Source organism: Microplitis demolitor, chromosome 2 (genome assembly GCF_026212275.2).
Source record: "Microplitis demolitor isolate Queensland-Clemson2020A chromosome 2, iyMicDemo2.1a, whole genome shotgun sequence".
Taxonomy (NCBI): Eukaryota; Metazoa; Arthropoda; class Insecta; order Hymenoptera; family Braconidae; genus Microplitis; species Microplitis demolitor.
Genome location: NC_068546.1, coordinates 12674134 through 12698652, shown reverse-complemented (window position 1 = coordinate 12698652; position 24519 = coordinate 12674134). Strand labels below are relative to the sequence as shown.

Genomic DNA, 24519 nt, shown 5'->3' with positions numbered 1-24519 from the left:
CGAAGTTTTCTTTTAATAATAAAAACTATTTCATGGCTATATTTTTTTTAAAACTGATTAGCCACTTTATAACAATATTTTTATTATTCGTTTTTATTAAAATAAAAAACAAACAATCAATGTTTTAATGAAAATCTAAGAAGTTTATCTTTATTACTGTAGTTTTTTTTTTAATTAATAACCATAGTTCTTTTAATAATAATAATAATAATGATAATATTAATAATTATAATAATAACTTTAAGAAAATGTAAGTAGCTGGATTTTAATCTTTTTTAATTTGATGTTTTTTTTAACTCAATTTTAATACCCTGGGGCTTCTTCGTCTTGAGATGATTCGTCATTTGACTCGCCTGAAGAGCTTCCAGATGACGAATCGTCAGCTTGAATTTTTTCAATGGCAGTAGGTGGGGTAGTTTGTGCCAAAGATGTTCCCGCTGTAGAAACAACATCTTTAAATGTTGTTTATGTCTGAATCGTAGATCCTGTAATTACAAATTTTATTTTTTTTCTTTATAATGTTTATAATAAATCAAGCTGTTGTACCTTTTTTTTCGGTTGCCTCGGTGGTCGAAGTAAATCTGATATTTTACTCCTAATATGTTCTTCATATAGAGAGGCCACATTGATTAATTTTTGACCATCCATATTTTTATTATTTTTTAAATAATATTTAAAGATTTCTATGGAAAAGAAAAATTTTTACCACCAATTAATAACGGTGTAAATGAAAATTTTTTTTCAAGAGAAAATATTTTTGTTCCATGTGTGACTAAAAATTAAAATTTTAATACCAATCCAAGCTCTTAATAATGATATTAAGGCTTGCCTCAATCCATTTTATTATTTTCCATTTAAATAACACGGGAAAATTTTTTTTTTTTTTTACAATTTTCTAGCTCACAAACCAATCAACGGATTTCTTTGCACAATATATATATATATATATATATATATATATATATATATTTATATATATATATATATATATATATATATACAGACATATATATTTAAGCCCTCGGAACCATAGTATTTCCTTAAGTACCCCGCTTTGCCCCCCTTCCCCTATATATAAATAAGGAAAACTTATACAAGAAAAAAGTCGATTATGCATAGTAAACATAAAAATTCTGCATTTAACAGAAATGTTGAATGATACTACAATTATACAGCATTAGGTTTTAAAGTTTATAGCCTCGGAGAAATTTTTATTTTTGAAAAAAATGGATAAATATAATTTGAAGAGATATAAAATTGTAATTGCTATTGAAAATAAATTTATCTCTACCGTAAATTGCAATTGCTTTTGTGGGATCAATAGCAGGTCTGGGAGTACTTTTGGTTTTGTTGCAACTCTTTCCTTTCACACTATGCTCCCTAAGGTACTGGTCTCCAAACATAGCAACAGCAATATTCTTTACGAACATTGCGTTCGTACTAGCATTATACACTGCATTGTCATATATTGCTTTAGGCAACCACACACCTTCACCTAAGTGTATCTGAAATATTAAGTGAGAGAAATAAAATAAGTAGTTATCTGCAGTTATCCAATCCAGAATGTTGTTTTAATGTGGATAGTAACAATAATTCGAAAAAAAATTAATTCATACGTAACCACATGATTATGTATTAATTCATACATGAAAGCAACCATAGTACATCGGACACCATACATAATCCAGGCTTGATCATTTATCTCCACACTTAACGACATGCATGGTTATAAATGATGTCATGATAAACATGCCTGGGTATACGTGATCATGAATCGTATATTGACATGATATCAAGATAATATTCTTGGAAAAAATGTGTACACATATGACCAGATGATTCATTTATGATCATAGATAGTCATGTGTTACAGTAACATGACCTTAGCAGATTCGTTGAAGTACCATCTATGAATCATACATATAGTCATGAATGAATCATGTGACCATATATGCATACATATGCTAAAAACATATTCGGGGCACCCGGAAAAAAGTTTATTTCTGGTTCGTATAGATCCATTTATGAAGAAGTATGAAACTTATTTACTCGGAAAAAGCACGCAGATATCTTCATGTTTAAATACTCAGATCTTATCAGGTTCGAAAAATGGCCTTATCTGATGATACATGATCATATGGTTGCGGGGGCGAAACAAAACATCTGAAATTTTTTAACGAACATTTTAATTTAGCTGCACGATCCGAGCTTAACTTGTCCCATCCTTTTCTACAAACTAATTAAGCATTTTTTAATAAAAGAAATCTTTTTTTTTATTTAATCGAAGATGTCTCTTTTTGCCTAACTTGGCCTATATGAATAGAGATGATCGTGCATTATCATATAGAGCCATTTTTGGATCTGATCAAATCTGAATATTTTTTCTCAGGAAGGGAATTCTACGTTGAATGTGTACGGCACGGCGATTTTTCTCGCTGGAATTATTTTACAAAGGTACTTCAATGTAAACTAAAATCTTTCATTACCATTCCATCATCTAGCCAAACATAACCAACATCTGGAGGCCGATTGATATTAATCAAATCCATAGCACTGTCATCTTTTGATTTTGACTGTACATCTGAAAAATTTCCGATTATAGGAAAGCATATTGTTTTTATTATTTCGAAAAAAAGGTCACAAATAATTAACTCTATTTAACTTACTTTTTAATTGTTTCCAATTTTCGTCATTGGTCGTTAGCTTTTTTACAACAAACTCTTCCATAGCAACAATAGATTTTTTCAGATCTACAACTTGTTCTTGTAAGCTTGGTAAAGTTGCATTCATTCGAATCAGTTGGTCATTTACATTTGAATTGCTGTTTTGGCTCTGGTACGAAAATAGAATACAGTATTAATTCTACTTAGAAAGTAAAAGTTTATAATAAAAATAATTATTATAATTTAAAAACGAGTAAGTATATGTATCATATTTTATTTTCTACGCATATCTATAAATTTGATGATATTTATTTATTACAATTTAACTTAAATTTTTTTTTTTTTCTTTTTAATAATAAAAATTAATCACTTAACATTTCTTATAATCTATAATCAATACATTAAACTTATTAAATCTACCTTGTTAGTTCTGCTGTGATATTGATTTGTCACTCGAGTTTCTTTTGTCATAATGTGTGAATTACCAGCATCATTATTTTGTAATTCGATGTTAGAATTTTTATCAACAAAAATCTTATTTATTTCTGGATCACTATTGTTTCCAATGATAACATTTTTCGATTGATTATTAATCGTCTAAAAAATAATTTGTTATTAATTAGTTTAAAAATGTGTGTATATTAGAGGCCCAAAAACAAGACTATTTTTTTCTTCGAGTGAAATATAACAGTTCATTAGTTTAACACGTTTCAAATCCCCTCTCTAATAATTTACTCGATAAACAATTTTCAAGGGGTTCTTCACGAATTTCAGCAAAGTTAACCCTAAATCAGGTGGGGTTCTATCTGATACTAGTTCTTGACTTCTCTCACCACTCATATCTTTTATTTATTTCAATTAATAATAAATAATTAACGTATTTATTCGTAGACACTGACACTAAAGTTGTTAGATTGATTGTACTACTCATTCTGAATATATTTAGTGTCGAGATTACTTTCTTCAGTGATAATAGAAGAGTTTGCTTTTGAAAACGGTCGATAATGACTTTTGAGGAACGTGTTTATGGATTCAAATCCGGATGTTTATGACCCTATAAACACACGCTGTTGAGAAACATGGGACGCCATTTGCTTTTTGACGAATTATCAACCACCGATCGGTAAATGGTCATTTAGAGTTTGCTTTGCAGATATGATAAGTCGCGATAATCAGGCATGTGTTGAATAGATAATCAAACATTGCTCAAAAATTATGAGTGTTTACCAGTACTATCTGTTCGACGATTTTGAGTGACCCTTAAATATTAATATCAAGGCTAAAATTTTTTCACTATAAATTTGTATTCTAATTAATAAAAATAAAAATCAATCCATACAACAAATCAGTTATTGACATACTTTTTCGTTTTTAATTTTACTTTTAGACTTTTGGTATTTAAAATTCAACCCAATTTTATTGTTCAACACTATATAGTACATTTTTTATTGTAGAGTAATTTATATTTTTAAGAAATAATAAGAATTGCGCTATCAAAAAATATACAAATCAATTCAAGACTATAGATATATATTGTAAGTGAACATTCAAAATTCTAGAGCGATGTTTAGAAATCTATATTTTCATCAAAACTTTTTACTATGATAGTGGTTTTACACATAAAATCTAGTGCATTTTTGGAATTTTCAAAATTTACGAACGACTCCTTAAGAATTTTTTAACAAGCTGATTTTTCGAGAGAGCTTGAAAAGTACTGAACCAACAAATTTATATACAAGACTCGATAAAAAATGGTCAGTTTTTTTTGACGATCCCAGTATACGAGCGTCTTTATATATGAATATACCTCATCAATTAGCTCCGTCTTCGAAGTATCATTTTTTTTATGCTGCAATAGAATTTTTAGTTCCTTAATTATAAAATTTTACAAACGATATGATAAAAACTCAAATACCTAGTTGATGACATTACATTTTATATAATAAATAATGAAACTTACTTTTTTATTATGCTTCCTCTTCTTTTTTTCTGACTTTTTTCTTTTTTTAGCACTCAGACATTTTTCATTATCATCAGGTATTATGATAGATTCATCATCAGTGACTTGTAAATCAGTTTTTTCTCTATCTAGATCCTAAAATTGATAGATTTAGAAAATTCATGAATTTTTTAATATAAATTATGTTACTTAAAGTGTATTTGTATTATTTATTTCTTAATCACTAGGTTTCATTATTAATGACTGAGTAAAAAAGATTTTGCATAATTTTTTACAATTATATAGAATTATAACTAATCATATCTAATTATGTGAAATTTTAAATAAATTGTATAGAATTGAATAGAAAAATCTGCAAACCGCCTGACCCTGCCAGCCAGCCTTAAAACTTCCAGCTGTTTTTGAGGTCAACGAGCTCAAAAACACTGTTGTGAATATAATTTCGAGCTCGAAAATACTCGAAAGCTGTTATTTTTTATGAGCTTTCCGAGCTCTAACAAATTACATGATATGTTTAAGTTGGACAATTAAAGAATCGAAAATAAGTAATGAATGAACGTTTTTAAACTTTTATACAAGATTATGTTTAATAAATTAAATAGATTCAAGCAGAAATCGATGTTAGTAATCAAAGTAAGGATTTAAATTAGTTTTAACTCGGATCAGAGTGTTAATTTATAAAATATCCGAGAAAAATGTTAAAAAGGGTTTTTTCAATTTCTTCGATGATAATATTATTCAAACTAAAGAATGAGTTGCATTACATTACAGAAAAATCAATCGAAACTATAAAGACGAAAAGCTGGTATAATTTTTGGGTCATTTGGTTTATTGTATTCTGAGTAAACTGGGAAAAACGAGGTAAATCGTTATTTTCTTAATTTTTGGACGCCGATATCTTCTCGAATAATTAAGCGATTGTGACGTTCCATGTGGCAATCGAAGCGTTCTATTAAGTTCTAAGACTGACCCCATTTAGAAATCGGTCGGATAAGTCACTTCAAAGGTAATTAAAAAAAAACTGTTTTTCACCATTTCTTTCTTTAACAACATCTCCTAAGCAAATTTACCAATTAAGATGGTTCTTGCGGCAATCGATGCGTTCCATTAATTTCTAGAGCTGATTAGATTTTAAAATTAACTGATACAGTTGTTTTTGAAAAATTTCAAAACAACTAAAGAAAAAATTCTTTTTCTTCGTATTTATTAATTATATTTGAGTCTATTAGATCAAATGATCTGAAATTTACAGTAAAGTTGGTGGCTAATAAGCTTTATCGATTGCCGTAAAAATCAAATGCCTTCAAAACATCGACATCGGATGAAATTTCGATTTTCGAAAATGGGGGTAAAAACAATCACTTCCCGAATTCTTCAAAAATCATCGATTGCTCAGCGGCAAGTTAAAGGAAATATTATATAAACTTATTATGTTCGCATTGTTAGATAATAAATGTGCATTAACAAAAAAAAAGTCGATTAACATTTTCTCCGTGACGAGTTGTGAACCTTCAGCCGTTGTGATGCAAAAAAATAAAAACATATATGTAATCTGTATGTTTATATATGAAATAAATCCAAAATTTTTTATTAAAGCTATCAACAATTCGGTATATTATATAAAATTTTATCTAATCCTTTATAATTATATATAATTGTTTATAATTAAATAAAATTATCTATAATTAAATAAAATTTGTTTTAAGTAACTAGAATTTTATGTAATCATACATAAACTACATATTATTGTATACAATTACATAAAATCTTCTTTACTCGGGTGTAAATAGGGGGCATACTTTTTCATTCGCTTCCACCGCTGATTTAAATTCCTTGCTTAACAGAGTCTGTTTCAAAATTTTAAATTTCTAAAAAATCAATTAGCTCAATGAAAATTAAGTCATAACGTTATATTTTTGCTTAAAATACTTTTGTACTGTAAAAAAAAGGTGTTATAATGAGCTCAGTGTTAACACCAGTGCGAGTTAAAATGAACTCACACCAGTGTCTGGAGTTATTTTACGGTGTAGCTAAATTACAATTAGTAATTTTTTCAATTGATAGGAGCAATATTTAATTTTCAATAAACAATTTTTATGTAAATTATAATTCTTTACTTCAGTAAATTTGTTTTATCTATTTATTCAAACTAGAAAAAAATAGTGAAACTGTTATCAAAATTATTTCAACGTCACATTCAGAGTTAAATTTACTACCAGAAAAACACCGAAAATCGCATAGACTGACACTGATTTTTTTTACAGTATACATTAGACCGTCAATAAAATACCCAAGTATTACAGAAAAATAAAACAACAAACCTTAGTATTTTCTTGTTCTTGCGTTTCAATTTTATCATCACTCTTTGAATGTAGTTTTGCATTATCATCATTCGTTCCGATATCAAAAGATAACTGTTCATTCGTGTTACAATTTGTATTTATTGAATTACCGTCATTTTCTTTAGTATTTATATTATCAAGTTTCAGATCCATGTCCTATTAAAGAATACAATAAAAATTATGGTACTGTAATATGATAGTTTCAATTTTCAGAAATTAAATAGCATAATTTATCGGAAAAAATAATTATTTTATCAATATACATAGAGCTATTGACAAGATCTTAACAGTACTCTCTAAACATAAATAAGTAAAATAAGTGAAAATTCCCGAATTCGTAGTGCCAATCGAACAACTTCTTGGGATTATTCGTTTGATTTGCACTTTGAGTTCGTGAATATTCACTTATTTTCACTAATTCATGTTTAGAGAGTATAGCTTTGAAAATTGAAAAAAAAAACGTTATGAAACTTTACGCAGAATAAACAAAGGGATTTTCTTAAATTATTTGAAGTTACTGAAGTCAAAAAATTATTATCATAGATTGAGACGAAACAATTTAGATAATAAATACATTGTAATTACATAGTGAACTTTAAAAATGAAATGTATGTATATATAAAATGAATAAAAAAAAAATTAATATTTCAAACCAATGAAATAAATTTTCACCGTTGCTAAGAATGAAATGAAAAGAAAAAAACAATCATAGAAGTTCAGATACATTTTCATGATTATTTTCCGATTTTGGAAACTGTTAGTAACAAATTCCAAGTAGCAAATATCGACTTCGACACCGCCGTCCATCTTACGGCATTAAATATATATATATATATATATATTTATATATATATATATATATATTTATATATATACATATATTTGAGTGTCCCAAAAATAACAAATATATTTTTTCAAGGCTTAATGGACTCAAAAGTTACTTTATATTGTAAAAAAAAATTCTCAGCAAATTTCAGCCAAATATCTTTGAAACTGAGCTATCACAAAGGGGTGGGGTCTTCTTTCCCATTTAAAATGCAAGTGAAAATTTTTCATTTTAGTTTTTCGTCATTAAGACAATGAAAAATTTTTTTTTTCAAATTCCTTCTAATATATTATTGAAGGAAATTAAATTCTCTACAAAAAAAAAGTACTGGAATATTATGTACGTCAAACGAACTTGGAAAAAGTTACGGGGCTTCAAAGATCAACAAAAATTTAGTCTCCTCAGTGTTCAATTTCATTTTATTATTTTAAATTTTGTTTCTATCAAAATTTTTTTTTTAATTTTAGCAGTATAGTTTAAATGGTTTATATCTTTTAATCTGTGGAGTTTATCGATTCCACGCAAAGGGCCATTTTGTAGAGAATTTGCTCTCCTTTCAAATTTTGCTTCATTCTTTTTGTGCCTCCAACCGTTTAATCGTAAAATGTTAAAAATCTAGGTTTTTTTTTTTTTTTTTTTATATGACTCCTATGACTTTTAAAAATTGAAACAAATGAGTTTCAACTAAACTGTAGTGAGCACTTTCAAAGTACACCCAATTACCTACAAATCACTTCTTTGGGTATTATAGTGAGATGAAATGCCGTTATAGGGAAGTAGAACAAAAATCATAAAATTTATATACATTTTATATGGGAAGACTTCAAAGTCGAATGGAAAGTACTGAAGATAAAAGAAAGGGTTGAAACATTGAGAGAAGTTTTTCTTCAATGTATATACAACAATATTTTGAAGTGAGAGTGAATAAATAAAGTAGTCGATCCAAATTAATCACCCTGATATATATGCAACTTACATTTGAAAAAATTCTGCATCGTCATTACTATATTCCCAAATGTTTCAATAATAGGGAGATGAAAGTTTTAATCCTAGTTGTGAAGAATATTAATTCCGCCTCTAAACAGTTCGCATTAAAATGTGATTCAGCTGTAGAGTACAAAATTCTGCTGGAGCCGTCAAAAGCTCACGACCGTATAAATAACAAGTGTTATTAACGACGACAAAGTCATGAATTCGTATAATTTTCTTTGAATCTAATTGTATTACAGTATCATCTGTTTTTTTTGGACGAGTATACTTAATACCACGAAGAACCATTTTTTTTAAAATACACCTGCTGAAGACTTTGATGCATTGTATTTTTTCAATATTTAGTTGAAGAACAAGGCTTTGGATTCTCTTATTTGGATCATTTGCTTTACCGACGAGTATTACATCGTTCATCGTACGTAAATAATTTGTCAAAACTTTTGGAAGAAAAAGATTTTTACAATAATTTTGACAAACAATTGATTCTGTAGCATTGTCGATGTTACATCGAATAAAATTTTTTTTCAATATAGATGTAGTTATTTGATGAGAAACACCATGAGCTGCGTTGATATCAGGTTTGTAATAAAAAATCTCATTTTCAAATGGAAATGTATTACTTGTACAGAGGGGACCACTTTGTTGAACTGACTCTCCGATATGTAACATGGAATGTAAATTAAATGTCATAACCGATTTTCTATAGAATTGTTGACACTCACCGACGAACCGTAATAAGTTAAATTCACAAAGTTTAATATCTTTTTCACTTATACTTCCCGACAATAATTTAAAGATGCTTGAAACAAACAAACAATAAGAATCAAAACATTCTTTTTTGAGAATTCCAGTTAAACAAGGTAAACTGTCAAATAATAACCATGATTCCCACTCTGACGCTTTCCATTTAGCCATAGTTCTTATAGGCCTAACTACTCTGTGGATTTCATGTGGTCGTTTTATTTTCAAAAAGCGTTCATTAATTTCTTTACGATGAGGCAGAGTTAAATAATATGGAGTACCTGCCGTAGTCCATATAGACCATAATTGCCTTGTGACACCTAACAAAACACCATGCATATAATCGACAGGAAGACCCCATACACAATCAAATTGTTTGATTCGTAGTAATTCTGAACGTCCTTTTACACCATTGATAGGTTTATTCAGTAATTCTACTTTATTAACGTCCTCGATATGGCTTTCATTGGTTCTTAAAGGTGGATCATTTACATTAATGGGATATCGCATGGCGGAGCTGTAATATTCTCCATAAGCGAAACACCAACTACAACCATAATATCCACTATATTGATAACGGTGTTGTACAACATGTTTGGCAGCAGAATCCATGCACATTAAAAGGCAATGAAATTTGAAATTTCTTTGCACCTTTGAAACATCCAATGTGATATTCAATCCATGTGTCATGAGTTGCTCAGCATTATCAATAAACTTGGACAAATGAATTTTCATTAGTTCCGGACTTGGTTCTTTCGATGTTAAAAACATTCCATCAAGTATCATATTTTTCGTTCTGATTTGTGGTGAAAGTTTATTTACATACAATTGTATGGGCCAGAAACTGCAATTAGAACTTTTAAATGGTGGTGCACCGTCAGTATTAACATTATACGTCAATGTTTGTGGACAATGAAGTTGTAGGTTTTTATATAGTTGAGAATCATAAATATCATGAATTATACTATCGTTGGGTCTTTTACTGTAATTATTTAATGTTTCCAATAAGTCTTCTTGAATATTTTTCTCGTTTAAAAGAACTTCCAGCTGATAATCCAAATCAACGATCAGAAATTGGTTGGAGCTTTCAGATGTTAATTTGTACTTAATTTCACAATCTTTACATTTAACTTACTTCTTTTATTTTTTGGCTGTTGTTGTGTGTTTTTATTATCACATTGCAAGCTTCACAATAAAAATGAGTATTAATTTTGGATCTTGGGGGATTAAATGTTTTCGCTCGTGCGTGATATGATGCATTCCACGATACGAACTCTGGACCAGCCAACACTTTAACAAGATCTATTAAATCATTCTCATCTTGTCTAGTTAAACTTTTTTTTACTGAAAATACTGTAATCATAAGCAAAACGTCTGATATTGTAAGTTGTGCTTGGAGAAACATCATCGCACTGACTTGTACATGATCGGTATTCAACTTTTTAGTATGAGTAGTAGAAAGATTATTTAAATCATTACTAGATTGAGTATTGCAGTTACTATTAGACATGTAAATTGTATCATCAGTGGACGAACTATCAAAATTTTCATGAAATATATTCTCAGAATCATTCATTTTGTTAGATATAAATTGTTCATCTTCATCAGTATAGCCTAGCTCCTTGAAATTGAAACTAAGTTGACTGGAAGACATTGACGACTGACAGTGAATGGTATTTGAATGTGAATTTTCAGGCATATCATTATTTGGACAATTTTTTTCAGAGCTGTTATGAAAGCCAGAGTTACTATTTTTTTGATCCACTAAAGAAGTAGTGAGGTCTTTATTTTTTTCCACATTGAAAGAATTTTTTAATGCCTGCTGAGAAGTAAGATTCCATCGATGCCTCGTTTCTCTTGATACTTGTGAAGGGTTGCAAGAAGGTAATAAATGTTTTTTATTTATCATTTGTTTTTTATCGGGTGCCATTATGCCTTCATAAAAAAAAAAAGAATCAATCATAGAAACTAATGGATTTACAAGTAGCCAGTTAATAAACGACTAAAAGAATATGAGACTTTTACATATTTTTCATAACAATTAATTTGCCAGGTTAAAATAAATTATAAATAAAACTCTAAGATAGGTACGTGTTGGAAAATTGCTCCTCTGAATATAATTTGCAAAGATAATATTTTGAAGTCAAAATCGTTTAAAAATAAGTTCTAGATGTTAAGAACAAAATAGTATAAAAAAATTTGGAACGGTTTTTCGAGGACTTAGTTTACCAGTCAAGGAACCTCATAATCATAACATAAAGAAATTAAAATTATCAGACATTGTAAGGTGATGTCCTATGTAGTAAAATATTAAAATTCTATTTATGATAAAATAAAAGTGATGTGTTCTTAAATTTTATCTTTATATATAGTATATTTGATCTACAAATTTTTAGTAATCGTTGTTAAAAAATATTTTAATAGTTGTTCGAACTTTCTCAAGACATCCACTAACAGAGCAAGTATACAAAATTTAATTGTGATCTACTGCGAATTGTAACACCAATCCGATATATATCTATACTATTAAATTAAAAGATGTGTCTCTTGTGATTCAATGTGTTTCAGAGAAGGCTTTAGTGTATATTTCGGTATGAATTGCTTACGTGTAATCTTTTTTTTTTTTAGCTCGTAAAATGATAAAAAATTTAATTCAATTTTCGTGTTTCATCTCATTCGTTTTTATTTAACTCAGATATATCGATTATATGAATAGTGACGCGAACAACAACTAATTTTTAAAAAAAATAGCATGATTTATCCATTCACACTAAAAGAAAAATAACTTCAAATAATTTACATTCATATTCTAATGAATTCGTTTATACCGAATTCATACACCAAATTATAAGTAAATGATCTCATGTTTTGGGTATATTTTTTAATTTTTCTAAAAATCATACACAACTACAAGCTATACTGAAATCAAAGAGGCTGAGAATAATAGCATTCTGTAAATATTCACCCATATGCGAGACACGAAATGGTTATTCGAAATTCGAAGTCAAGAAAAATTTGTTGAATACGTTAATAAGATAGTCCGTTTGTAACAGCTATTTTTTTTTCATTCCCACTTCAAAATATTGCTGTAGACATTAAAAAAAAATTTCCTGAAAGTTTCAGCTCTTAATTGTACTTTTGACTACTTTACATTTGATTTTACCTCTATATATAAAAGTTCCTATTATAATTAAGTGCATCAAGTTCTTCGTTTACGTGATATAGGGATTTTATTAATTTTCTAAATTTAATGTTTTTTTTTTTTTAATTAGATCAAATGCTTTTTAAATTCGATTTTGAATACGTAAATAATCTTTTTTTTATTAATTTAATCCATTAATAAAAATACGAAGGATTAAATTTGATAAGCTTTGGAAAAATTTTTTACAGATACTTTATTTACAAAATTAATAAATTTTCTATATCACGTGAACGAAGCTACTTAACTAAAAGGTCCTTTTTTTGTAGAGAATCCAATTCCCTAATAGAGTTACTGCATTTTTACTGTCAATACCGTTAGTTAGTTAATATATCAGCTAAAACCCAAAATTATTATTTAAAAAAGTATTTTCAGAATCAATACAGAAAAAACAATTAGAATTTCAGTAAAATCATTATGGAGACTTTTGGAGAGTATAAAATTACCTACAAAATGGCGCAAACAGCGACCCGATCTGAATTGTAGTATTTATCAACTAAATGGTAAAATCTACAATTATTTATGATAATCCAAAATTGAAATTTTTTTTATGTTAACTTATTATAACCTGATGGTAATAGTTGCCATCAGGTTGTTAAGAAATACGATATTGATAATAGTTATAAGAATGTAAGATAATAAAAGTTATAATTTCTGATAAATCAGTAAAAATTTAGTACTGGAAATAGAATTATAAAATTTTCTCCGTGAAGAGAATTAAAAAGAAAATCCTCACTTTCCTTTGCATTTTAAATGACAAAACTTCAAAATCAAATGTAAAGTATTTAAAATTAAGAGCTGAATATAAACGTTCAGGCAATTTTTTTTTTATGCTTAGAACAATATTTTGAAGGGGCTGTGAAACAAAAGATTTTTTCCAAATGGAAAGATTCGCCTCGGCCAACAATTACATGTGATCTGAGACATTTCTTACTTTACTTCCCTAGGTGTATAATATACTATTCTTTGCTTCTCAGACCCGTTAGCATACTAAATATTATTGATTTTATTCTAATACGAATCTTTCAGGAAAAAATTAGTAATATTAAAATTATTTTTTCCCGGTAAATTCAAGAATTCTCGGTGATTATTTGAATTATTGATGAAAATGAAATTGATGAAGTTTAAAATCTTTGAAATTATTTGGAAAAAAAAAAAAAATGAATTCTAACATGAGTATTACTACATTGAAAGGGATCTCTTAAAAATTGAAATTAGCAATATTCCGTAAGCTAATGATTATAAGAAGCTAGAAAAGTAAATTTTTCCCTAAAATTCTAAAAATTTCATGTCTAGTGGAGGAAAGGCATCATGGTTTAGCCAGTTAGTCAAGAAAACTATCGAGAAATTTTTTTCCCCCATAATATCTTGTCAGCTATGCTGACCTAAATATGCATATCATATTTAACAAAATCACAAAACAGCTTGTTCATAAGCATATTGTATAGTTTAGCACGTATGGCATACGTACTTTTGTCATTATAATTTTAAGTACATGGTATGGATGAGTAAAAACTTAACCAAGCTTCCCTAAAGACACAAATTTAATTGAATAAAGCAAAACTATGTCTTTTAATAGATATTTTTTTCAATAATTAATTAAAAACATTTCAGAATCTAAAATACTATATGTAATTTTTTACAGTTATAAAATGAATTAATTATAAATGATTCCACCGTTCAAATTGCGATGTTCATCATGCATCGACGTATTGGTTTTATTATAATTACTAACTCGTTGAGTTATGTTATAAATGCGCGTGTACGCACGCGCGCACTTGCACACACACACACACAGACACACACACACACACACACACACACACACACGACATGACACGATACTTGGGCATCATCTTGAAATTAATCAGGATAGTTTCATAAGACTTGTAATTCAAAACTATTTTTTTTTTTTTTTATTCAGTAAAGGAAAATAACCGATATAAACAGTCAAAAATATACCGAGTTGAGGACAATAATTGTGACTACGTCATTGAGCTAACTTACAAATAATATTATTTTATGTACTTCCAAACATTCATTACATATTCTAAAAAAAGTTGAGGAGTATTTTGGATAATCACATTATGTTCACAAAATTTTGAAGGAAAGGTACTTCTGGGCAGTATGATTTAAAACGTTTATGTAAGATTTATCGGTATTAAGGATAGATCAAATTTATTGGGACAGAATATGTGTGCAAATTTTTGTGCCGTTTTCTTTCTTAGGCTATTAAATGTAATTTCACAGAATTTATTTTTAATAGTTTATGCATAATATAAGCTCAATAAAGAGAAAAAAACTGTGAAAACCATCAAAGCTACAACAATAAAAATGAAACCTTGATTATGGTAATATAAAGATGTATTTTAGCATTCTAGCACCATAAATTCTAACTTAATTTTGGATTTCCTTTTTTTTTTATCCAAAATGCGTAATTCATTGATAATTGATTAGATAGCGTAAGTTCCCTGATTGAGAAATCAGAATCACTTCAATGGGATTTGCTCGTGAATTTCCGATTGAATCAAATTGTAATGAATCGGCAATTTCCAAAAAATATATTATTTTCCGATTGAAACCAATTGAACCCCATTTAAAATTTTCATCGGAATGAATTGGTTCCAATCGAAAAATAAGAACGAAATAAAAATATTATTTTCCGATTAAAACCGATTCATTCCGAATAAACTTAATTGGATTTACGAACATTAAGTACAAGGATCAATATAATGGATTAAACTACTTAAGACATTAAAAACTGCCGGTACTTAGTTGATTCAGAACAAACAAAAATTACTTGGTCAAGATTAAAAATTTTAGTAATGCATTGAATTGAAATATTAAAAAAATTTGACAATACTAACCGAAAACCGTAATTTTTCTTTATTTTGTAATTTATATACTCGAATAAATGAATTTATAATACTTTTCTTATGAATTTTCTATTTTATTTTCTGACGTCAAAGATTTAATTCAAGAAAGGAAAATAAGGTTACTTCACTTATGATGGCATAGTGATTTTTTCTAAGGGACTTAAAATAATTATCAGTTATTGGGTGTATTCAATTGAGTCACATAATTTTTCATACTTTCATATGATGTAATATTAGAGACCTTCATTTATCAAAACATTATATAAAAAAATAAGTTATAACATGAATCTTACTAATCAACAATATGAATTGTATTCAAACTTACCACTATTTCTTTATTTTTCAAGGAAAGTTTTTGTTCAAGAATACTTTTAATGTCCATTGACTCAATATTCTTTTTTTTTTCCTTGAGGTCAAAATCACTATGCGGAGATTCATTTGTTGAGGGCCTCTAAAGTCTCTATACAATTAAAGATATAAACATAAAATGTAATCGTATTTGAATAAAAAAAATGATATTAATTCACTGAATAGTACGCAAAAATTACGATTTAAATATTGAAATGGAATTTATTAAACGTATATGTTTAGAAATAAAAATAAAAGAAAAATATTAAATAAAATATAACTTACCCTCAACATAAATAATAAGAGCTTTTCTGAATGTATCCCCACAAGCCACCTTATATTGCTTCTTTTTATCAATCGGTACACGGTATTTTGGGTTACGTGACGTCTCGACCGTATCAAAATTTTTATCCGGCGAAACGAGTTTGATATAAGCAAACATGAAATTGATGAAATCAATATTGATTGCTGAAAAAATTTAGGATTGAGTAGAGTTACAAACAAAAAAGAAGAATCAGATACAATAAACAATAGAGTTGAATAGACAGGCAATTTTAACTTTGTTTAAAAGAACATTGATGAACAATTTATTGTCTCTTATATAGCAATCCCAATCATCGTTAGGAAAAATTATCAACAAGACAAGCGAAATATTCTATTGATACTATATAGCAGATCTTGTATAAAATTACTACTAGAGAAGTGGATTTAAATTGCATTATTACACTAACAGAAAGCAGGTAATTAAAAATTAATATTGTCAGTGATGCTGCCGTACCGCGCAACTAAAAATTTCAATACCGGGTATCTATAAAAATAGCAAAAATCAATTTTTGTATTAATTTCATGTAATTTTTTTTTTTCACATTGAATGAAATAATATTAACATTAACAACTGTCTTGTCGCAATTTTCGATTTTCCATTTCAATAACGTGGAAAAAATTTTTATTAAAGTTCGGAACTATATTATTCATTAGAGCGAATCAAAGTATCGGAAAAATCAATAGACGCTTTTGTTGGAAATCGAAAGCTCTACAGAAAAAGTCTCTAATTATTTATCGATAAATTTCATTTTCCAAAAGTTATTCGAGGTCAAAGTTGGATTCATGGTAAATTATAGTATTTTTTACTTTTACATTTTGTTTCCTACAAATTATCTCTTATCAAGTTGCCAAAATTTTAAAAGCCCTTTAGCTATTTACATTTAAATGTTCATTCGTCCCAAGAAATCGAATTCTTACTGTTAAACCCAAATCACTAAAGAACTTTCAGAAATTTCGGAAGTTCTTGGGAGATAATTTGTAAAAAATTAAATGATCAATAAAAAAAGTCCTATAACATTTCAAGATAAGTCTGATAATTTCACCGGAAAAGTCAAATAATACTAAAATTTACTTAAAATGCAACTTTAACCTCAAATAACTTTTGAAAAATGATACGAGATCTTTTTGGTAGAACGTTTAATTTTCAACTAAAGCATTCATTAATTTTTCCGCTACACTGATTCCTTGCTGAGTGATAAAAATTCAAACTATAAAAAAAATTATTCCCGTGTAGTTTAAGTATGAAATTGAAAATTGCGACGAGGCGGTTGTTAATATTAATATTAAGAGCAGAAACGTTAAAAGTATTTTCGTTCCGTCGTTTCAAACAATATTTTCCGTGAAATTTTTGAAAAGAAAAATTGTCGATTGTTTTTTTAATCAGTCTAATGTATGTCCCTATTAGGGTGTGCAAAAAAAATTTTTTCTCTATTCAGGAACAGATTCAAAAGTTTTATTTATATATAAAAATACGCCAGTGAAAAAGAGAGCTCTTTTAATATTAACAATAAGAGGTTCCGCATCGCACTTTTCCATTTTCCATAAGAATAACCTGGAAAAAACTTTTTCGCGTCTTCTGATTTTTGTAACTGTTTAACGAGACATCGTAGGAAAAATGTGCAGAAAAATCTATCATTTTTTGGTAAATCCATCTATTCAAAAGTTATTTAAGTTTGAAATCGAATTTATAGTAAATTTTGAGATTTGTAACTTCTCCGAAACTATCAGACTTAGCACAAAATGTCATTGCATCTTTTTTATAGGTAATTTTACTCCTTGCAAATTATATTTGATACAGTTTTTCCAAATCCCACATTGTTTTCTAGTTATTTTCATTTGAATGTCATGCTATTAAAAATATAGTGTTTTGATCTATTTTAAGAGCTTGACATTAAAATCAAAATAACTAGAAAACAATAAGGAATTTCGAAAAATTTTATCAGAAATAATTTGTGAGGAATAAAATTGTCTACAAAAATAATTCAATGACATTAAATAAGCCTAGTAGTTTCACTGGAAAAGTAAAAATATCTCAAAATTCACAATAAATTTGACTTCAAGCTCAATAAACTTTTGTACAAATGGATTTATAAAAAAATGATAAAATCCTTTTTTGTAGAGCACAAAATTCCCTCTAAAAAATATGCCTGCAGATTTTTCCTACGACGCACAATGTTCTAGCTACAGAAATCAGAAGACGCAAAAAAAAAATTTTCCACGGTATTCATATGGAAAATAGAAAAGTGCGATTCGGAACCTCTTAATGTTAATATTAAGAGCTCTAATTTTCACTCACGTATTTTTATATCTGAAGGAAAATTTTAAATCTGTTTCCAAATGAAAAAAAAAAATTTTTTTTAGCACCCTAATATGTGCTTACGTAGTCCTTGTTTTACATTCTACATAACCTGTTTTAACGCAACAATTATAAAGGTACGAATCAGATTATCGTACCGTACGATAATCTGATTCGAATATTTGATTGATTCGATGAGCATCCACAGATAAATCCAGATAGAAAACATCCTGGACTATACAAATAGAATCCTATGGATCCTAATTGTTATCAAGGACATAATCTATGCCCTGTATTTCGAATTAGGCTTTTGAATAATAAATGTAAATATATTTTTTTGAATGTAACTATTTATTCATTTGTTTTCTTTCATTAGAATAGACCATAAGAAATCAGCCGTAATCAATTTGCTTTGGATTTTGTGGATTAGCTACCCTATCCAAAAATTCCTATAGAATCCAATCAAATGCGACAAAACCGCATAGAAACCAATACAGTCTATAGGATTCTATGCGGTTTTTGTTGCATTTGATTGGATTCTATAGGAATTTTCGGATAGAGCTATTGAAGCAAACAGAAACCCATAGGATCATAAAAAAAGAATCGCCTCTGCGCTGAATATGATTTTTGAATGACTTTTCATCAACTTTTGTCTTGTAGTATGATGAAAGTAAAAATTCAAGTAATTATATAATCTGTGATGTGAAAACAAAAAAAAATGTCTTTAAACATGGCTAAATCTAAAATAAACTTTGTTAAATTTTATAGGCTCGAGTAGGAATTTGTAAGATTTTATCGGATGTATTTAGCATACGAACAAGATCCAATAGGGTCCAAACTTGATTAATGAATCAGAAAACCAAAATTAAAACATCAAATTTAGTTTTAAAAATTTTTTGAATGTCATTGGAAGTAATTTGAAAAAATTATGACGCCAAATAAAATTTTGTAGGATTTGACACATTAATTTATAGATGTGTTCAAGCAAACTATATTTGTAACTGCATAAACTTTTGTAGAAAAAAAACCTACCACGATCTGATGAAAAAAATTACGATCTTGATTTCTCAATACCACCGATGTCAATATCACAGGCTAAAAATCTTCTTTAATGCACAAAAGTATACTACTGAAAATTACGGTTATTTCATAGAAAAAATTTAATATGACACTGATGTCTTCTTTATCACAAGTGCAAAATGTAATCGTTTATGAGTCCAACAAAATAATTGAAAAATTCAATAAGTTTAGTAGAAAAATAACTAAGATTAATACGAAATAATATATTTAATGACTATATGAAATCTCAATCACTTATCAAAAAACTATTCAAAATAAGTTGACATATTTTTTAACGAAAAAAATAATTTTTTTTTTTATAATTATCACTTACATTTTCATCACACAAAACCAAATTTATTTTAAAATAGAATAGATGCAAATGTTCGTGAAGTGCAAGCCCGGCAATAAATTAATAAAAAAAAAAAAAAATAATGTTGCTATAATATCTACAGAGAAACGAGTTGTATTTACTGGCACTGATATAATTTAAACAATAACGTCAATTTAGAAAATCTAACACAGTAGCAAAATAAATGTAACGAACTGCTCGCTTTGACTTCCTATGAATAACTAACAAAAGGTTGAGTGTAAACAAAACCCGAATGTCAGCCGGCCACTCAACTACTCGTTGATATCCCCTCCTCAACACTTTTGGAATCTTGATGCTCGACTTCTGAGAACTCGCGTCACAAAGAACTTCTATGCAGAACAAGACATCTAGGTTTTTGTCGGTATTAATTTGGAATTACAATTTTACTGATTATGCAAACATGTTAGAAATATGTTGGAATTTGTATGGAACTTCCAGGAGATTTCGACAGTTTATAATAAGTGTATTATGATGTTTGAAAAAAAAAAAAAAAGAAACGATCGGTATTAGGCTTTTAAAAAAAATCGGCTTTTTTTTTTTTTGTTTTAAAAAATACTCTGTACACAATTTTATCAGGCATTAGCAAATTTAAGTATCGGATAAATCAATAAATATTTTTATTGGAAATTGAACGCTCTACAAAAAAGGCCAATTATCATTTTTCAAAAAATTTAATTTTTCTAATTTAACTTTTCTAAGATGTCAAGATCTTAAAAAAAAAAGTGTTTGGATCGATTTCAAGATCTTGATATTAAAATGAAAATAACTAGAAAATAATGCAGAATTTCAAAAAATTTTATCAAAGATAATTTGTAAGGAATAAAATTGTCTACAAAAAAGGGTTGATAACATTTTTCGATAAGTCCGATAGTTTCGCCGAAAAGTCGAATAGTGGTAACATTTACTGTAAATTAAACTTTGACCTAGAATAACTTTTGAAAAATTAAATTTATCGAAAAATGATAAGAGACCTTTTTTGTAGAGCGTTCAATTTTCAATAAAAATTACCGATTTTTCCGATATTTCGATTTGCTGATGAGTGATAAAATTTCAAACTTTAAAAAAAAATTTTTCCCATGTTAAACAAATGGGAAATAAAAAATCGCGATGAGGCACCCCTTAACATTAAAACTAAGAGCTACCGTTATAACAGGGTCAAGATTTCGATATCCTGAACAATATTGCACTACTCATGATGCGAAGCATCAGAGTGTGCTTTACGATCGAAAAATTTTTTTCAGAGTACTTAAAAAAAAAAAAAAAAAAAATAGTCGATTTTATTAAAATAGACCAATAGATATACTTAAATATAAGATATTAATCGTATTTGTTCCTTTTTTTACTTCAGTCTTGAATTACTATTCAAGCCTGGCGTTCCAGCTTAAATCTTCTGCTTTTTCTATACGTAATGACACATATATCCGAGTAGCATACAAACTGGACTTGACGGATAGAATCCATTTAGTACGAGATTATTAAATAAAACGTTCTCGACACTGTATTATTACTCAAACCGTTGAAAAAAGAAAGTAGAAACATACGTACATAGAAAAAAAGAATTTCTTGGCGCTAAATATTTTTTCTTCCACTAAAAAATTTATTCTTGCTAGAAGAAACTTTTGATCTTCAGTTCATAATACGAAATATTTCTTGAGGCAAGTAAAAATTTTTTGCACCAATAAATCCTATTTTATCAAGTAAGTATATTCTGTTACATTCATTTATTTATATATTTTTTTCTGGTATCAGAATTGCCCGTAGAAACTTAATTTCTATTCATGTCTCGTGTTCCAGATTAAATCTTCCGCTTTTTCAATACGGAACGACGCATATATATAAATAGAATACAAACTGGACTTAACAGATAAAATTCATTTAGTACAAGATTAATAAATTAACAGTTGTCGTCACTGTAATTCCACTTGAACCTTTGAAAAAAAGTCAAAACTTACGTAAATATTTTCTGTAACATGCATTTATTTATTAATTTTAGGCCTGACTTTAAGAATCTGGATGGAAACTTAACTTTTATTCACGTGCAGTTATAGATTTCTAAAACTAAATTCCTATAAATGAATTAAAAGATTATTCTCATTCGTAATAGAATTTTCCATACATAGTTTTATGATTTTATTGCATCACTTTAGTGGATACTCGGATAGAAATTAGTTTTGCAAAGTAATAATCTCGATATTTCGATATATTTATAGTTTCTATTTTATTTAGCTAATCGGTACTTACAAATATATCCCTATTAAGATAACTCATACTTTATTGGATATTCCGATCGAATTCTCGTGATTATACAATAAGACCTGGATGGATATCCCAATAGAAACCATTACTGTACAGTAATAATTTGTCCGGATGTTCCGATTAAATTACAGGTACCATATAATCTGACTAATCAGTACTTACAGACAAAAAACTATAAGCTAAACTTTATGCTTATTATGTATGGATACTTCAAATATAGTCCCATGATTTTATTCTATCTACTTGGTGGATTTCCCGACGGAAACCATTACCACAAAGTAATCGTATTATCTGCATATTCTGATATATTCACAGGTTCCACATAAACTGACTTGTCAGTACTTACTCATATATACTTATAAAATTATTTTTATTCTTATTTTGATATGCCGTTTAAAGTTTAATATTTTGTTGTGGTTTTATTTCACTTCTGGATTTCCAAATAGGAATCAGTTCATACCATAATTTATACATTTATCCATTTTTTTATTTCACTTGGATTTTCATCCAAAAACTTAATGCATGTCTATATGTGGTTATCCATATAAAAAACTTTATTTATCCTAAGAGAAACCGCTTATAAAGTCAGATGCAGTACATTCCAGATAGAATCTTTTATATCCTTATAAATATCATACTGTATATTCTATGTGACACTGCTAATTGATTCTCATACAGTAAAAGTGTTGAGATGGATCCTGTGGTCTTGTAATGTGCTTTTAACACAGCAATTCCAAAAATATTCCATAATCTTGCTTATAATAGTAGTTTTAACGTTCCTCATAAAATCTTACACATGCATACAAATCTTATAAGAATTTCCTCATAGGTTCATAGAAATGTCTTTACTTGCAATCACTTATAAATTTTCAATAGGCAACTACAAATAGAAAATAAAGCTTTTTCTGCGTGAGGCATCACAGATAAAAAATTTTTATTTTCTGTCAGAGGAAGTGCAGATAGGTATCATCAATAGAAGCCATTTCATGATAGAATTCAATAAGTGATGACACGTTAAATCCAAATCGAATCCATACTTTTGTAAAGAAATCATAAAATCCCATAGGTTCTGATAACAACTTATGACGGAACTGTATATACTCATACAATCTAACTGATTCCATACTCTCTTGTATTTGGAATTTTTCCTTTCCAAATAGACCATATAGAAACTCATACAATTCCTATTGTTATATATTGGTTTTTATAGGATGTTTTCAACAGGGATTGTTTCTTGCGGTTATTCTCGATGTCAGTATCTCTATCTCTTATGGAAACCATGTCATCTATATACGTACATGAACCTCGACTTATTATGCTGGAAGTAGCGTATGGGTGATATAAACTCACACTGGGCTGGTAATTACATGGGTACAGGTCGGATGGTGAGTCTGGTTCCTCATAGAATCTCGATATATCATCCATGAGGTCGAGGTAGCAGTAGGTTGAAGGTCGTTGATGAAAGTGTCTGACTGTAATCAGGTTAGATAATTGGATTATAGTTTCTTCGAGATAAAGACTAGTGCCAACGTCTGCCCATGGTATTTCTTCAAATAGACGAAGCAAGTCTACTTTGTAGATTATTTCTGGAAAGTATTCATGTTGGGCTTTACGTATTCTGCGTTGTTCTCTGAGGTGGTTCTTGCTTTTCCAGTAATTCCTCATGACTTGTATCCTTAGGTGTTTGTCTTGGGCAATAATCCAAGCGGCGTGTATCTCTAAGGGGCTCGTTTTGATGTCTTCGTTGATTCTTACAGGTTTGGGTAATACTCGCAGATCTTTCTCTAGGTCTAGTGGGTCGGAGTGTTGTTGATATATGCTACTGCGGCCAAGTCGTCGCAGTACTCTTATGCGTTTTTGTCTGTACCAGTGGTCTTGGAGGATTATGGATGAAACGATGTAAGCAAATTGCATGTCTAGGCCAACTGAGAGATTTCTGGGGAAAGGTTTGGTTACTTTATGCGACATTGTAGTTTTTATAAAGGAAATGTTTTTAATTGTCGATTACATAGCCACTGCCTTAAGCAGATTGCGTTGGTTAGTGCGAAGTAGTAGTTCGTTTTGAGTCCGTAGTTGGTACAAGTGTAATATAAAATACCCTGAAAGGTATTGTTCACAAGTGGAAAAAGAAGGTATTTCTTAAGTTTTCGAATCAATTGCTTAGTGAACTGATTCTATAGCTGTGTCGAATGCAACGGTGTAGTGATTTTTCTATCCAATATTCTCGTAGAAAGATTTTCCGGAAGTGTTCGCGGTGGCTGGCTTG

The 24519-nt window shown here is 28.5% G+C and overlaps 1 protein-coding gene across 4 annotated transcripts; it reads right to left on the bottom strand.

Annotated features, from left to right (window-relative positions):
- Positions 1-269: 269 nt before the first annotated feature.
- On the bottom strand, positions 270-20178 carry LOC103572822 (uncharacterized protein PF3D7_1120600). 4 transcript variants are annotated; one of them, XM_053743100.1, is made up of 14 exons: positions 19959-20029; positions 19598-19694; positions 16231-16413; positions 15923-16057; positions 6945-7121; positions 6423-6491; positions 4624-4758; positions 4471-4512; positions 3084-3260; positions 2667-2832; positions 2487-2581; positions 1292-1505; positions 547-683; positions 270-485 (listed from the first exon to the last, which is right to left on the bottom strand). In XM_053743100.1, exons 4-14 carry the CDS (start codon positions 15977-15979, stop codon positions 276-278), a joined length of 1479 nt encoding a protein of 492 aa, XP_053599075.1. In that variant the 5' UTR covers positions 15980-16057; positions 16231-16413; positions 19598-19694; positions 19959-20029; the 3' UTR covers positions 270-275. The 4 variants fall into 4 exon arrangements, with proteins under 4 accessions (XP_053599075.1, XP_053599076.1, XP_053599074.1 ...); XM_053743101.1 differs by lacking the exon at positions 19598-19694 and having other exon boundaries at positions 19959-20178; XM_053743099.1 differs by lacking the exon at positions 19959-20029 and having other exon boundaries at positions 19598-19810.
- Between the last annotated feature and the right edge of the window lie 4341 nt (positions 20179-24519).